Source organism: Vitis vinifera, chromosome 2 (assembly GCF_030704535.1).
Source record: "Vitis vinifera cultivar Pinot Noir 40024 chromosome 2, ASM3070453v1".
Taxonomy (NCBI): domain Eukaryota; kingdom Viridiplantae; phylum Streptophyta; class Magnoliopsida; order Vitales; family Vitaceae; genus Vitis; species Vitis vinifera.
The window spans coordinates 2,457,554-2,474,402 of NC_081806.1; the positions used below are offsets into that span (position 1 = coordinate 2,457,554).

The 16,849-nt window shown below is 36.6% G+C and overlaps 3 protein-coding genes across 5 annotated transcripts; all 3 read right to left on the reverse strand.

The window, feature by feature from the left end:
- Positions 1–7,054: 7,054 nt before the first annotated feature.
- On the reverse strand, positions 7,055–8,979 carry LOC100241097 (WAT1-related protein At1g43650). Its single transcript, XM_002271290.5, has 6 exons — positions 8,749–8,979; positions 8,447–8,626; positions 8,084–8,342; positions 7,825–7,983; positions 7,573–7,724; positions 7,055–7,413 (listed from the first exon to the last, which is right to left on the reverse strand). Exons 1-6 carry the CDS (start codon positions 8,919–8,921, stop codon positions 7,236–7,238), a joined length of 1,101 nt encoding a protein of 366 aa, XP_002271326.3. The 5' UTR covers positions 8,922–8,979; the 3' UTR covers positions 7,055–7,235.
- A 1,428-nt stretch (positions 8,980–10,407) lies between these two features.
- Positions 10,408–13,346, reverse strand: LOC100246214 (WAT1-related protein At5g64700). Of its 3 annotated transcripts, XM_002271251.5 has the most exons (5): positions 12,757–12,958; positions 12,397–12,652; positions 12,136–12,294; positions 11,877–12,031; positions 10,414–10,751 (listed from the first exon to the last, which is right to left on the reverse strand). In XM_002271251.5, the coding sequence occupies exons 1-5, from the start codon at positions 12,951–12,953 to the stop codon at positions 10,658–10,660; spliced, it is 861 nt and encodes a 286-aa protein (XP_002271287.3). In that variant the 5' UTR covers positions 12,954–12,958; the 3' UTR covers positions 10,414–10,657. The 3 variants fall into 3 exon arrangements, with proteins under 3 accessions (XP_059598841.1, XP_002271287.3, XP_059598846.1); XM_059742858.1 differs by having other exon boundaries at positions 10,408–10,751; positions 12,136–12,652; positions 12,757–13,346; XM_059742863.1 differs by lacking the exon at positions 10,414–10,751 and having other exon boundaries at positions 11,925–12,015; positions 12,136–12,652; positions 12,757–13,344.
- A 1,267-nt stretch (positions 13,347–14,613) lies between these two features.
- On the reverse strand, positions 14,614–16,677 carry LOC100260287 (WAT1-related protein At1g43650). Its single transcript, XM_002273764.5, has 6 exons — positions 16,353–16,677; positions 16,051–16,230; positions 15,690–15,945; positions 15,429–15,587; positions 15,173–15,324; positions 14,614–15,002 (listed from the first exon to the last, which is right to left on the reverse strand). Exons 1-6 carry the CDS (start codon positions 16,523–16,525, stop codon positions 14,825–14,827), a joined length of 1,098 nt encoding a protein of 365 aa, XP_002273800.3. The 5' UTR covers positions 16,526–16,677; the 3' UTR covers positions 14,614–14,824.
- Between the last annotated feature and the right edge of the window lie 172 nt (positions 16,678–16,849).

Genomic DNA, 16,849 nt, shown 5'->3' on the forward strand with positions numbered 1-16,849 from the left:
CAAGGAAGAATGTCATCCTCCCAAGGTCTGTCATTTGAAAGACATATTTCATTTCTTTTTTAAACTTGCCAATCAACTCCTTGCTCCTTCCTGTAATGAGTACATCATCAACATACAGAGATACCACAAGTATTTCATCATCAGCCTTCTTGATATATAATGTAGATTCACTCAGACTTTTTTCGAAGCCTAAGTTCACTAAGTGTGCATCAATTCTGCTATATCAGGACCTTGGTGCCTGTTCTTAAACCATACAAGACTTTTTCCAGTTGATATACCTTCTCTTTTTGTTCTTGAAAAATTTCATGTTGCTCCACAAAAATTTCTTCCTCTAAGTATCCATTCAAAAAGATTGACTTGACATCCATTTGGTGTATAACCCAATCCTTTTGTGCAGCAAGAACCAACAACATCCTTATGGTATCCAACCTGGCAACCGGGGCAAAAGTTTCAGAAAAATCTACCCCAAACATCTGGGCATATCCCTTGATAACAAGTCTTGCCTTGTACTTGTTTACAGAACCATTAAGATTGATCTTGGTTTTGTAAACCCACTTGACTCCTATAGCTTTCTTGTGTTTAGGTCTGTCTACCAACTCCCATGTCTGGTTCTTTTCAATCATCTTTAGCTCCTCCATTGCAGCCATACACTTCCGATCAGTTGCAGTTTCTTCATACCCTGTAGGCTTCATTACAACAACATTACACCTCTGATAAATGTCAGAGAGTGATTTGGTTCCTCTAACAGGTTCATCACCCATATCATCATTCTCCTCCTGAACCTCAAGCTTTTTGTCATTCTCCCAACTCCAGTTATCTAACTTGAGGAATTGAACATCCTTGCTGACAATTACTTCATTGCTTTGTGGTAAGTAGATCATGTAAGCCTTTGAAATTGAGCTATAACCTACAAAAATCCCAAATTCTGCTTTTTTTTTTGTCCAATTTGTCTCTCTTAACTTGAGGGATCTAAGAGAAACATAGGCAACCAAATGTCATCAAATTAAGCAACTTTGGTTTGTAGCCATACCATGCTTCAAGTGGAGTTTTTTTTCTGCAAAGCTTTTATTGGCAATCTGTTTAGCAGAAAAACTGTTGTGTTTACAGCCTCAGCAAAAATTTCTTTGGCAGTCCTTTGTCATGATGGAAGCACCTTGCCATCTCCATAATTGTCCGGTTTTTCCTCTTCACAACACCATTCTGTTGAGGAGTGTAAGGTGCTATCATCTGATGTTCAATGCCTGCATCTTCACAAAACTTGTTAAACTTTTCAGAGGTATATTCAGTTCCATTATCAGATCTGATCACCTGCATTTGCATCCGCTTTGAGTTTCAATCCAAGCTTTAAGCTTCATAAAATAAATCCAGCACATTCTTGAGTAATCATCAATGAAAGCAATATAATACTTACTATCATTCAATGATGGTGTTTTCATTTGTCCTCCTACATCTGTGTGTATTAATTGCAACCTTTGTGTAGCCCTCCAAGCCTTGTTTTATTGAAAAGAAAGCCTGGTTTGCTTCCCATACAGACAGGCAGCACATTTAGGAGGCTTTTCTTCTAATTCGGGCAAACCTTTCACCAGATTGTTCTTCTTTATGAAAAGTAGAGCGACATGATGGAAATGGCCCAATCTCTTGTGCCAAAGCACAGTATTGCTATTTTCTTTGTGTACAACAACTTGCTTTTTTTCCATCAAATCCAAGGCAAAGTTGTTGCCTTTCATTTGAACTTTGAACACTTTTATGCCTTTTGTATCTTTAATCACACAGTTTTTGTCTTCAAATAACACCTTATGACCTTTTTCCAACAATTGAGTAACACTCAAAATGTTTTGATTAATTTCAGGAACACATAAAGCATCATAAATTAATCTCAGTCCTATGTTGCCTTCAATTGCTATTGTTCCTTTGCCTTTTACTGCAATATGCGTTTCATTTCCAATTCGGACTTTATAAATAATGGTCTTGTCAAGCTTTCTAAAGAGCTCTCGATCATAAGTCATGTGGTTTGTACAACCACTATCTATAAGCCAGCTTTTTGTGGAGCTGTTGTTGGCAAAGCATGATACCACAAACAACTGCTTCTCTTGAGGTTGATCCTCAGTAGCCTTGGCTTCTCCTTAGTGCTGTTGAGTCTTGCATATCCTTTCCATGTGCCCTAACTGACCACACTTGTGACATCTTACATCTGGCTTCCACTAACACTTATTCTGTGGATGATTGGTTTTTTTTGCAGTAGGGACAAGGTGAAAAGACTTGAGTGTTGCTGCTTTGGCTATTCTTGTTGTTGCTTGCAGAACCTCCAAGTTTGTTGTTTTTGTTCTGTTTTTTTTTTTTGGGCCACCATTGTTGTTCTTGTGATTTGGCTTGAATAGCACCCTCCACAGATCCTTCTTGCCTCATAAGCTTCCTTTATTCTTGTGTCTGCAATGCGTTCAACAATTCTGCCAAGGTAATGCTTGATAGATCTTTTAAGTTTTCCAAAGATGAAATTGTAGCCTCAAACTTTTCAGGAATTGTGACTTGGACCTTTTGAACAATTCTAGAAGCATAAAAGTCAGTACCAAGGAGTCTTACTTTATTGACAATGCTAAGAAGTCTGTCAGAATATTCCTTGATTGTCTCTGATTCTTTCATCTTTTGCATCTCAAATTCTCGGATCAAATTCAACACTTGCATCCCTTTGACCCTTTCATTTCATTTGTATTCTTGCTTAAAAAAATCCCAAATTTCCTTGGCTGTTTTCCGTGTCATTATTCTGGTAAAAATTGTAGATGAGGCTGCTGCAAACAAGGTTGCTCTTGCTTTTGATTTTTTTTGCTTCCTGTCCTTTTGATTTCTGATTTGTGCAAGAGTTGGATTGTTTGGCAGGGGTGGAACTTCATATACTTGTTCAACAGCTTCCCATTGATCATAAGCATCAAGATAGGTTTCTATTCTAATAGTCCACACCTGATAATTTGTTCCATCAAACACTGGAAGTGCAATTGCAGTGAATGAATTTTCTGAATTCATTCTGAATAGGTTTTTGTGTTTTTTGGAGAGATAAGTGATAAGTGTTTAGGAATTGTGTATGAGCTCTCTCAATCTCACAGGTCCCTCAAGATTATTGCTCTGATACCAGTCTGTTGGATATTTAGGAAACCAAAGACTAAAGATAATGAAAGAAAGCTAATTTAGAGACTGTAGAAGACCTCATTTTATTGAGCAACAAACCATTTATCTATATAGCATAATGAAAACTGAATTGCAGAAAAATTTGCTGCATGTTGAGCATAACGGCTAAGTGCCTAAAAAATAGCATGAAGAAATGGTCATAATCCTAAAGAATAACAACAAATAAAACCGATTTAGCTTCATGAGTCATGCTAATCAACAATATCTATTTTGGATAATGTTGTTTCTCAAACAAAGGAATTCACATCAAACAAAACATTAAGAATGGAATAAATGAAACACAAAGCTTAGGCATTACGATGACTATCAATTATTTGTTATTGTCACTGTCATTTATTATTTGGTCTTTTAGGACTCAAGTTGGATGTCAATAATTTATGTGGTTTCCTGCTTGCAACATTGAATTTCTTGGACAAACACCCTGTTATTTCAATGGAATAACTGTCTCCCCATTACAGCCATGATGACTAGGTCTCCTTCCATGTGGATAAACAACCTGTAATGATTCTCTTGATCATATGCCAGAGGCATGTAGTCTATAGTTCTGGTGTGCTTTCTGCTCTAAAAGGTTGCAGTCTTGCAAACACTGTAAGTGTGATAAGCCGTACCCCTTGTTAAAACTTCATTGCTATTGGATGTAACACTCTATACGCATCCTCGATTCTGTTTCTCCTCATTTTAGGGTAAAATCCAAGGTCATCTTCTCCATCAGTGAAATGATAGGTTCTGTTGTATAAGTGTATGAAGATGTTTCCATGAACAATTATAAGAAAGGTTCATCTTTCTTATGGGACAAACTTAACAGCATGCAGTGTCTGCTCTCACTCCACCTATCATTCATAAGCATATTTTCCTCCTCCAAAAGTGTTGGATTTTTTTTTCTTTCATTTGTTGCACTAACATGTCATTTATGCACATTTAGTTCTTTCATTTCAGTAGGTTCCTTCCATTTCTTTCTTCACAACCTGCAATTTATGTTATTTGTTATTTTGGCTTCCTTAGGACTGTAGTTTATGCATGTGTTTTAATTGTTGTTTTATTTTTCAGTTATTTAAAAGTTTAAGTCCTAATCTAATTAAGTTGTTGGTTAGTTTGTTTCATGCTATGAATCATGGCTGAAATGTAGGACCATGATCTTTGTTTCTGTTTGTTTTTCAATTTCTATTTATTGTATTTCAGTTGAATGAATTAATGAATTCCTTTTGCATCATTTCTTGAGTTTAATCTTTCAATAGTTCTCCTGCTGCAAAGTATTGTCAGTCTTCTAGTTATTTCTAGATTAAAAACTAACAATTGGTATCAAAGCAATCTTATTGAGGGATCTATGTTGAGTACGACACATCATGGAAGTAGAGGCCAGTTTTTCATCAATTGCTCTGCCTGTCTTCAATGGAGATAATTACCAGATTTGGGCAGTACGCATGGAGACATATTTGGAAGCTTTGGATCTTTGGGAGGCTATAAAAGAGGATTATGATATCCTAGTCTTACCGAATAATCCCACCATAGCTCAGATCAAAGCTCATAAGGAGAAGAAAACGAAGAAATCAAAGGCTAAGGCATGCTTGTTTGCTGTGGTGTCACCCACGATTTTCACAAGAGTCATGTCCCTTAAAACAGCAAAAGCAATATGGGATTATCTTCAAGAAGAATATGTAGGAGATGAAATGATAAAAGGTATGCAAGTTTTGAATTTGATAAGAGAATTTGTGTTGCAAAAAATGAAGGAATCTGAAACAATTAAAGACTATTCAGATAAACTTCTAAGTATTGCAAACAAAGTAAGGTTACTCGGCTCTAAATTAAATGATTCAAGGATTGTAGAAAAGATCTTTGTCATGATGCCTGAAAGGTATGAAACAATTGTTACAACCTTAGAGAACACTAAGGATTTGCCAAAGATATCCTTGGCAGAATTGCTTAATTCTTTGTAGGCACAAGAGTGAAGAAGGCTTATGAAGCAAGATGTCATCACTGAAGGAGCTCTACAAGCAAAACATCACGGAGCTAAGAAGAAAAAAGAAAGGCTAGGAAGAAAACAGTGACTTTACAACCTCGAGTAGCAATAAAAGCAGAACTGGAAATTTCAAAGGAAAATATCCACCCTGCCAGCACTATGAGAATAAAGGCCATCCTCCACTTAGATGCTGGAGAAGACCTGATGCCAAATGTTCCAAATGCAACAAGTTCGGACATGAGGCTGTGATATGCAAGTATAAAAATCAGATACAGGAAGCAGATGCTCAAGTTGCTGACCAAGAAGAGGAAGATCAATTTTTTGTTGCCATTTGCTTCTCAAGTAGGGAATCAAGTGAAAGTTGGCTGATAGTGGTTTTACAAACCACATAACCCATGACGGGACTCTCTTCAAAGATTTAAAGCTCATAGCAATCACAAAGGTTAGGATAGGAAATGGTGATCACATTCCTGTGAAAGGAAAAGGAACCATTGCCATCTCAACAAACACAGGCACAAAGACAATCTTAAATGTTATCTTTGTACCTAATATTGATCAAAATTTGTGGAGTGTCGGTCAACTCATAGAAAAATGATTCAAAGTGTCATTTGAAGACAAACATTGCCTCATTCATGTTACAATGGACAAGAAGTTTTCAGAGTAGAAATGAGATGCAAAAGCTTCTCATTTGATCCAATCGAGGAAAAGTAGATTGCTTATTCCATTGAGGAGAACGTTACTCAAAAATGGCACAAGAGACTTGGCCATTGCCACCTTCAAGGAATGTTGCTAATGAAGAAAAATGAGTTGTCAGAAGGATTACTAGCCTTTTCAGATCACTTACCAAATTGTCATGCTTGCCAATACGGTAAACAAAAACGGAGACCATTCCCAAAGTCAACCTGAAGAGCCATTCACAAGTTGCATCTAATCCACACAGATGTATCCAATCCTCAGAGAACTATATCATTAGCAGGTAGTCAATATTACATTGCTTTCATTGATGATTTTACAAGATTGTGTTGGATTTTTTTTTCTTAAAATTCAAGTTAGAAGTGGCTGGAGTGTTTTCGAAGTTCAAGAAAATGGTGGAAAATCGAAGTAGCTGAAAAATTCAAGTTCTAAGGTCATATAATGGAAAAGAATACCCCTCAAAAGAATTTAATTTGTTTTGCGAGGAAGAGGGCATAGAACACCAGCTTATTGCTCCATATACTCCACAACAAAATGGAGTTAGTGAAAAGAGAAACAGATACATAGTGGAGATGACCAAATGTATGTTTCATGACAAGGAGTTGCCAATGAAGTTTTGGGTTGAGGCGGCAAGTACTGCAGTTTTCTTGTAGAACAGATTCCCTACCAAGGCATTGGAGGATAAAACTCCATTTGAGGCATGGTATGGCTATAAACCTTCACTAAATTTCCTTAGAGTGTTTGGTTGTGTGTGTTTCTCTCACATTCCACAGGTCAAGCGTGATAAACTTGACAAGAAGTTAGAACCAAACATCTTTGTGGGATACAGTTCCTCCTCTAAAGCTTACAAGGTGTATCAACCTCAAACAGGGAAGTTAATTGTTAGTAGAGATGTGTTCTTCAATGAAGATGAGAAGTAGAACTAAGAATAGACACAAGAGACATCCATAAGCAAGCAGAAATCAAGTCTCCTCTTCCAAACAACAGAAGTGCAAGCTCCTAAATAGTGGCAAGAAGAATTTTTTGTTTAGTAAGTACTGCTACGGTAGCTTACTATTTTACAATCTATTATACTATATTATATTTGTCAGTTTTTGCTACGAGAAAAATTTAGAGGTAGCCCCTCATTTTGAAATATCCCATTGAAAAAATGACTTTTTTTAATGTGATGAAAGGTAAGCCTTGTTTGGACCTTGTAAAATTTCAAAGTATGAGAAGAAGAAACACCCTACTATTTCAATGGAATAATCGTCTCCCAATTACAAGCATGAGGAGTGGGTCTCAACCACTTAGATTGTCACAATGAAAAATGATTCAGCCATTTTCCTGCTACATAACCTTAGCATGACTTCAATCAAGACAAAACCTTGTTCATTTTTTCCCTTCACTTCCCTGAACCCAGTCTTCATTTCCTTTCATTTGTGATGGGGATTGTACCAGGCTCATCATTTACAGAAATCTCCAGTACCTTATCATCATGCAAGCCTTTTTCACTCTCACTTGTTCCTTCAGAGCGACCATCTGTCCTCTTACCCCACAGGACAATGTAAAGGCCAGCAATGATGAGAAATGCTCCTATCAAGCTGGCAACTACCTTGAATTATTCTTCACATCAAAAGATACAAGAACTAAAATGCTGATACAAAGTAAAAACCAGGCATCTGAACTCAATGATCATGGCATGCGAAACACTCAGATCATTAGCAGAGAAATAAAATAAAATTTGTGTTGTAACTTGTTACCTGCCCAAGTGAAGACGCTCTGCAAAAGCAACTGCTGAGAATATTCCCACAGTAATAACTTGTAATGGAGTAAACATTGCTGCAAAAACCGGTCCTCTCTTATTGATACACCAAGTTTGCAAGTAGTACACCAATCCTGAGCCCACAACTCCCTATCACAAACATAAACATTAGGAGTAGATTAATGGAAACTGATCGATTTTGTTATTACTCATTAGTACATGAATACTGAGATATTAGGAGTAGACTCACAGAGTATATGATGGTCCATAGCTGCACATTCCATTCTAGCTTCCACAAGACTGGATTCCTTGCAAAAATCAAGGCAAGGAAGGAAGATTGCAGTGAAGCAAAGAAGCAGATAAGAACATTCAGAGATAATCGAGCTGGGTAGACTTTGTACACTACAACCTATTAACAGTGTCCAAGTTAGGAACTCCTTTCCATGAATTAGATACAACTGACACATACGGTGATACAGGCTTATTATTTTCAATGAAGTAGATATCACCTGGAGAATGAGCCACGAGCACCATGCAATATTGCTGATCAGAATGAGGGCCGAGCCTTTGATCCAGTTTTTCACACCATGATTCAACTCACTAGCGGAACCTTTGGTACTGTGGACGTTGATCAGTGGTCTTTCCATGAAGCCATTGAACAGGTACCCTTCTTTCCAAAAGGTAAAAGTAAGTGCCCCACAAATGCAAACCATTGTTCCCAACACCTTAGCTCGACCTCTTGCACTTTGAATCCTCACCTCTTCCATCCTAAACAATAGAAATCAGATAACGCTAAAAAGGCAGCACAGTTGGTAAACAAGTAATCAGGACTGAAGTTAGATACTTGGATTTTGGATGACTGGAGCATTTACCTAAAAAGAACAGCCATGAGAAATGTCAAGCTGGGAATACCATTACTCAAGGCACTTGCAACTGTTGCAGAAGTGTAATGTAAACCAGCATAGTAAACATTAAGAAAGATGGTGGTGCCTAGCGAGGCTAACACAAAAATCTTCATCATCACTGAAAATGAGAGTGAAGGGCGTTGCGTCCTGCGTTGCAAATACATTTAAAGAAATTACTGCTCTTTTTTTATCCTCTAATTATTTCATTTAGGCCATATGATCAGATGGAGGATCAAAGCAAAAGCTATGGCAGATTAAGGGATCCTTACCTTTCAAGTACATAAGCAAAGGGACCTAGCAAAAGCATGGCAATGATGTGTCTGTACACCACAAAGACGATTTGATTTAGTCCCTTATCCATTGCGATTCCCATAAGGATAATTGATCCACCATTAGCTAGCTGAACTAGTACCATTGCTCCATGAGGACCCCAGGTTTTCATGATTAGGCACCTTCAGATACTGGACAAAGGACAGACTGCCTAATTAAACTTTCATTTCCTATATATAAGCAGAACCAACCTAAGCCACAAATTGCAAAGTGCCCTTGAGTTTCTTCTGTGGTGGCAATTGAAGGAGCATGATCTCCACGCCAAGAAGAATCCCTCCATGGTAACTGAAGATGATGATGCTGCTTCATTTAGTATCCATTCGACCGGTGATTTTGCCATTGCTTGGAATATTTCACTGCTGAAAAATTCTTTTTGTGATACACGTTATACACACGTCATACTTTTTCATGCAAAAGGAATAGCATAGCTTCCAATGCTAAGCACTTGTTTTGTGTTTCTATCAATGTTTTCAGAACTGAATTAGTCTTTCTAGAAGCTCATTGCTGATTTTAGTGAGATTTGTTCAATTTTAAAGCGAAATGAGTATGGACATAAATTTTGTTTGCATTGATTTCTAAAATGTTAATTTTTAAGCTTTTTTTTTTCTAAAAAAAATAAAAATTCAAAGGGATTATGGCTACAAAAACATAATATGGAAATTAGAAAAAAAAAACTTGTTAAAACCCTATTTTAATTTATTTAAGATTTTTTTTATATTTAATAAAGTTTTTATAATATTAATGTTGTCTTTTGAAAATTATGATTTGACTTTACCTTTAGCTTTTAGTTAAAGGCAAAAATACAAAGTTATTCCAATTAATAACTATTAAATATAGGATTTAAGAAAAACGTAGAGAATCTCGATGAGCCCTCGTCTTTTTATTTTATTTGAATAAGACTATAATTATTTTGTTTGATCTAAACTAAATTGTACATATATTTCTTAAATATTTGAAGTTGTGAAAATTGGTTTTTTATCAATCAATAAACATCTTGTATTTCAAGAAAATTAGATGCAATATAATATCTATGAGCGTGCACATTTTTTTTTGCCGTTGTGCACCACCAAAAGGCTTGGATTGGATACGGTGCCATTTTTTAATATATGTTCCATTTAAATAATGCTCGAGATTTGCCTTTCTAGGCATCTTAGTATCTTCTATCATGTTTTGTTTTTCTCACATATATGCCTTTGATCAAATTTACTTCTTTTGAAAAATTCACAATCAATCTTATGGTATCACATATGCATTTAGAAGTTTCATTGTTTGTACCCTTGTATCTTAGATTTGTACCCTTATTTAACGATTTAGATTTCATCATACATATTTTATAGTAAGAATTTTTTGTTTGGTAAATACTGTTACGATAGCTTACTATTTTACAATCCATTATACTATATTATATTTGTCAATTTTTGCTATGAGAAAAACTTAGAGGTAGCCCCTCATACCTTGGTTTGAAATATCACATTAAAAAAAATTACTTTTTCAATGTGATGAAAGGTAAGTCTCGTTTGGACCTTGTAAAATTTCAAAGTATGAGAAGAAGAAACACCTTGTTATTTCAGTGGAATAACTGTCTCCCAATTACATCCCAATTACAACCGTGATGACTGGGTCTCAACCACTTGGATTGTCATAATGAAAAAAGATTCAACCATTTTCCTGCTGATTAGCCTTAGCATACATGACTTCAATCAAGACAAAACCTTTGACCAAACTTTGTTCATTTTTTCCTTTCCCTTCCCTTAACCCAATTCTCATTTCTTTTCATTTGTGATGGGGTTTATACCAGGCTGATCATTTATAGAAATCTCCAGTATCTTATCATCATCCAAGCCTTTTTTACTCTTTACTTATTCCTTCAGAGCGACCATCTATCCTCTTACCCGACAGGACAATGTAAAGGCCAGCAATGATGAGAAATGCTCCTATCAAGCTGGGAAGGACCAACAACCTTGTATTATTCTTCACATCAAAAGATAAAAGAACTAAAATACTGATACAAAGTGAAAACCAGGCATCTTAACTCAATGATCATGGCATGAGAACCACTCAGATCATTAGAAGAGAGATAAAATCATGGTTTTAAAAACCGAACCGACCGGTCACGGTTCCGGTTTGGTTCGACCAATTAGACCGGAATGGTATTGAATCTGGGTTGGACCACTTAAACCGGCGGTCCAACCGATAAACCGGACAAACCGTCCGGTTCTATTCGAATCGGCCGGTACGATTGAAATTAATTTTTCCTCCCATTATTGTCGTCCCTCGTTGGCAACACCCCCATGCTGGAAAAGAAAAGCTTCCCTTTTTTACCCGTAGGAACCCACCCCTGCGCTGGAAACCCCATCCTTCCACGACCCTGCTGGAACCCCCGCCCCCACCCCCACTCCCACTGAAAAAGGTTCCATTTTTTGCCCGTCGGAACACCCCCACGCGACTCCCAGGAACCCTTGCCCACACCCCGTGCCGAAAAAGCCAACCCCCCTCCCCCCAAACCCCCCACCTCGTGCTGCTGTTGCTGGAGAAAAAGCCCTCCTCCTCCGAGCGACCCCCACTGGAACCCCTCAATAGAAAAAGTAGCCCTTTTTTGTCCCACCCTCTCATCTCTTCTGCTAGATTTATTTATTTTTTATTTCATCTTTATATTATTTATTATTTTTTTACTTCATGTTTAAAACTTCTGATTTTAATTTAAATTAATAAAAATTAAAATTTTAAATCAAATTTTAAAATAAGCTTTTTATTTAAAAATGAATTTTAAATTTTAAATTAAAATTATGATTTTAATTTAAATTTTAAATTTGAAACTAATTTTTTCATTTTCAAATGAAATTTTAATTTTTAAATAGTATATAAATTATTATTTTTATTTTTTATAATTATTTTAAATTTTAATAATTTATAAATTATATGTTTATGACGTCATCATCAGTTCGACCGCGGTTCGATCGCTGGTTCAATCAGTAAACCGTGAATTGATAACTTTTCTGATTCAATGACTGGTCTGATTATGAAAATATTGGATAAATTCAAATTTGTGTTGTAATTCGTTACTCACCTGCTCAAGTGAAGACGCTCTGCAAAAGCAACTACTGCTGAGAATATTCCCACAAAACTAACTAGTAATGGAGTAAACATTGCTGCAAAAACCGGTCCTCTCTTACTGATACACCAAGTTTGCAAGTAGTACACCAATCCTGAGCCCACAACTCCCTATCACAAAAGTAAATATTAGGAGTAGACTAATGGAAACTGATCGATCGCTTTTGTTATTAGTCATTAGTACATAAATACTGAGATATTAGGAGTAGACTCACACAGTATATGATGGTCAAGAGCTGCACATTCCATTCTAGCTTCCACAAGACTGGATTCCTTGCAAAAATCAAGGCAAGGAAGGAAGATTGCAGTGAAGCAAAGAAGCAGATAAGACCATTCAGAGATAATCGAGCTGGGTAGACTTTGTACACTACAGCCTGTGAAAACAGTGTCCAAGTTCCGAGCTCCTTTCGATGGATTAGGTACAAATAACATATATAGTGATACAGGCTTATTATTTTCAATGAAGTAGATATCACCTGGAGAATGAGCCACGAGCTCCATGCAATATGGCTGATCAGAATGAGAACTGAGCCTTTGATCCAGTTTTTCATACCATGATGCTCACTAGCGGAACCTTTGGTACTGTAGACGTTGATCAGTGGTCTTTCTGTGAAGCCATTGAACAGGCACCCTCCTTTCCAAAAGGTAAAAGTAAGTGCCCCACCAATGCAAACCATTGTGCCCAACACCTTAGCTCGACCTCTTGCACTTTGAATCCTCACCTCTTCCATCCTAAACATTAGAAATCAGATAACGCTAAAAAGGCAGCACAGTTGGTAAACAAGTAATCAGGACTGAAGTTAGATACTTGGATTTCGGATGACTGGAGCATTTACCTAAAAAGAACAGCCATAAGAAATGTCAAACTGGGAATACCATTACTCAAGGCACTTGCAACTGTTGCAGAAGTGTAATGTAAACCAGCATAGTAAACATTAAGAAAGATGGTGGTGCCTAGTGAGGCTAACACAAAAATCTTCATCATCACTGAAAATGAGAGTGAAGGGCGTTGCGTCCTGCTGTGCAAATACATTTAAAGAAATTACTGCTCTTCTTTTATCCTCTAATTATTTCATTTAGGCCATATGATCAGATGGAGGATCAACGCAAAAGCTATGACAGATTAAGGGATCCTTACCTTTCAAGTACATAAGCAAAGGGACCTAGCAAAAGCGTGGCAATGATATGTCTGTACTCCACAAAGACGATTTGATTTAGTCCCTTGTTTAGCTAGGTGAACTAGTACCATTGCTCCATGAGGACCCCAGGTTTTCATGATTAGCTAGGCACCTTCAGATACTGGACAAAGGACAGACTACCTAATTAAACTTTCATTTCCTATATATAAGCAGAACCAACCTAAGCCACAAATTGCAAAGTGCCCTAGAGTTTCGTCTGTGGTGGCAATTGAAGGAGCATGATCTCCACGCCAAGAAGAATCCCTCCATGGTAACTGAAGATGATGCTGCTTCATTTTGTATCCATTCGACCGGTGATTTTGCCATTGCTTGGAATATTTCACTGCTGAAAAATTCTTTTTGTGATACACCTTCTACACACGTCATACTTTTTCATGCAAAAGGAATAGCATAGCTTCCAATGCTAAGCACTTGTTTTGTGTTTCTATCAATGTTTTCAGAACTGAATTAGTCTTTCTAGAAGCTCATTGCTGATTTTAGTGAGATTTGTTCAATTTTAAAGCGAAATGAGTATAGACATATAAATTTTTGTTTGCATTGATTTCTAAAATGTTAATTTTTAAGCTTTTTTTTTTAAAATAAAAAATAAAAATTCAAAGGGATTATGGCTACAAAAACATAATATGGAAATTAGAAAAAAAAAATCTTGTTAAAACCCTATTTTAATTTATTTAAGAATTTTTTTTATATTTAATAAAGTTTTTATAATATTAATGTTGTCTTTTGAAAATTATGATTGGACTTTACCTTTGGCTTTTAGTTAAAGGCAAAAATACAAAGTTATTCCAATTAATAACTATTAAATATAGGATTTAAGAAAAACGTAGAGAATCTCGATGAGCCCTCGTCTTTTTATTTTATTTGAATAAGACTTCAATTATTTTATTTGATCTAAACTAAATTGCACATATATTTCTTAAATATTTGAAGTTGTGAAAATTGGTTTCTTATCGAACAATGAGCATCTTGTATTTCAAGAAAATTAGATGCAATATAATATCTACGAGCGTGCGCATTTTTCTTGTCATTGTGCAACGCCAAAAGGCTTGGATCGGATAAGATGCCCTTTTTAATATATGTTCAATTTAAATAATGCTTTAGGATTTTCCTTTCCAATGGCCTTAATCTGTTCTTAAATATATGCATTTGATCAAATCTACTTCTTTTGGAAAATGCACCATCAGTCTTATGGTGTCACCTATACTTTTAGAAGTTTCATTATTTATACCATTGTACCTTAGATTTGTACCCTTATTTGACGATTTAGATTTCATTATACATATTATGTGGTAAGAATTTTTTGTTTAGTAAGGACTGTTATGGTAGCTTACCATTTTACAATCTATTATACTATATTATATTTGTCAGTTTTTGCTCCAAGAAAAACTTAGAGATAGCCCCTCATACCTTGGTTTGAAATATCCCAATGAAAAAATGACTTTTTCAATGTGATGAAAGATAAGTCTCGTTTGGACCTTGTAAAATTTCAAAGTATGAAAGAAGAAACATCATGTTATTTCAATGGAATAACTATCTCCCAATTACACCAATGATGACTGGGTCTCAACCACTTAGATTGTCATAATGAAAAAGATTCAACCATTTTCCCGCTGATTAGCCTTAGCATATATGACTTCAATCAAGACAACCTTTGACCAAACTTTGTTCATTTTTTCCCTTCCCTTCCCTTCCCTTAACCCAGTTCTCATTTCCTTTCATTTGTGATGGGGTTTGTACCAGGCTGATCATTTATAGAAATCTCCAGTACCTTATCATCATCCAAGCCTTTTTTACTCTTACTTATTCCTTCAGAGCGACCATCTGTCCTCTTACCCCACAGGACAATGTAAAGGCCAGCAATGATGAGAAATGCTCCTATCAAGCTGGGAAGGACCAACAACCTTGTATTATTCTTCACATCAAAAGATAAAAGAACTAAAATGCTGATACAAAGTGAAAACCAGGCATCTTAACTCAATGATCATGGCATGAGAAACACTCAGATCATTAGAAGAGAGATAAAATCAAATTAGTGTTGTAATTCGTTACTCACCTGCTCAAGTGAAGACGCTCTGCAAAAGCAACTGCTGAGAATATTCCCACAAAAATAACTAGTAATGGAGTAAACATTGCTGCAAAAACGGGTCCTCTCTTACTGATACACCAAGTTTGCAAGTAGTACACCAATCCTGAGATCACAACTCCCTATCACAAAAGTAAATATTAGGAGTAGACTAATGGAAACTGATCGATCGCTTTTGTTATTAGTCATTAGTACATAAATACTGAGATATTAGGAGTAGACTCACACAGTATATGATGGTCAAGAGCTGCACATTCCATTCTAGCTTCCACAAGACTGGATTCCTTGCAAAAATCAAGGCAAGGAAGGAAGATTGCAGTGAAGCAAAGAAGCAGATAAGAACATTCAGAGATAATCGAGCTGGGTAGACTTTGTACACTACAGCCTGTGAAAACAGTGTCCGAGTTACGAGCTCCTTTCTATGGATTAGGTACAAATAACATATATAGTGATACAGGCTTATTATTTTCAATGAAGTAGATATCACCTGGAGAATGAGCCACGAGCTCCATGCAATATGGCTGATCAGAATGAGGACTGAGCCTTTGATCCAGTTTTTCCCACCATGATGCTCACTAGCGGAACCTTTGGTACTGTAGACGTTGATCAGTGGTCTTTCTGTGAAGCCATTGAACAGGTACCCTCCTTTCCAAAAGGTAAAAGTAAGTGCCCCACCAATGCAAACCATTGTTCCCAACACCTTAGCTCGACCTCTTGCACTTCGAATCCTCACCTCTTCCATCCTAAAAAAATAGAAATCAGATAACGCTAAAAAGGCAGCACAGTTGGAAAACAAGTAATCAGGACTGAAGTTAGATACTTGGATTTCGGATGACTGGAGCATTTACCTAAAAAGAACAGCCATGAGAAATGTCAAACCGGGAATAACATTACCCAAGGCACTTGCAACGGTTGCGGAAGTGTAATGTAAACCAGCATAGTAAACATTAAGATGGACGGTGGTGCCTAGTGAGGCTAACACAAAAATCTTCATCATCACTGAAAATGAGAGTGAAGGGCGTTGCGTCCTGCTTTGCAAATACATTTAAAGAGATTACTGCTCTTCTTTTATCCTCTAACTACTTCATTTAGGCCATATGATCAAATGGAGCATCAAAGCAAACGCTATGGCAGATTAAGGGATCCTTACCTTTCAAATACATAAGCAAAGGGACCTAGCAAAAGCATGGCAATGATATGTCTGTACACCACAAAGACAATTTGATTTAGTCCCTTGTCGATTGCGATTTTTATTAGGATATTTGATCCACCATAAGCTAGCTGAATTAGTACCATTGCTCCATAAGGACCCCAGTTTTTCATGGTTAGGCACCTTCAGATACTAGGACAAAGGACAGACTACCCAATTAAACTTTCATTCCTATATATAAGCAGGGGCAAGCCAACCTAAGCCACAAATTGCAGAGTGCTTTTGAGTTTCATCTGTGGTGGCAATTCATGAAGCATGATTTCCACGCCAAGAGGAATCCCTCCAGGGTGACTGAAGATGATGATGATTTACTTGGAATATTTCATTGCTGAAAAATTCGTTTCGTGATACACCTTCTACACACTTCATACTTTTTCAACCAAAAAGAATAGCATAGCTTCCAATGTTGACCGCTTGTTCTGTGTTTTTATGCGCAT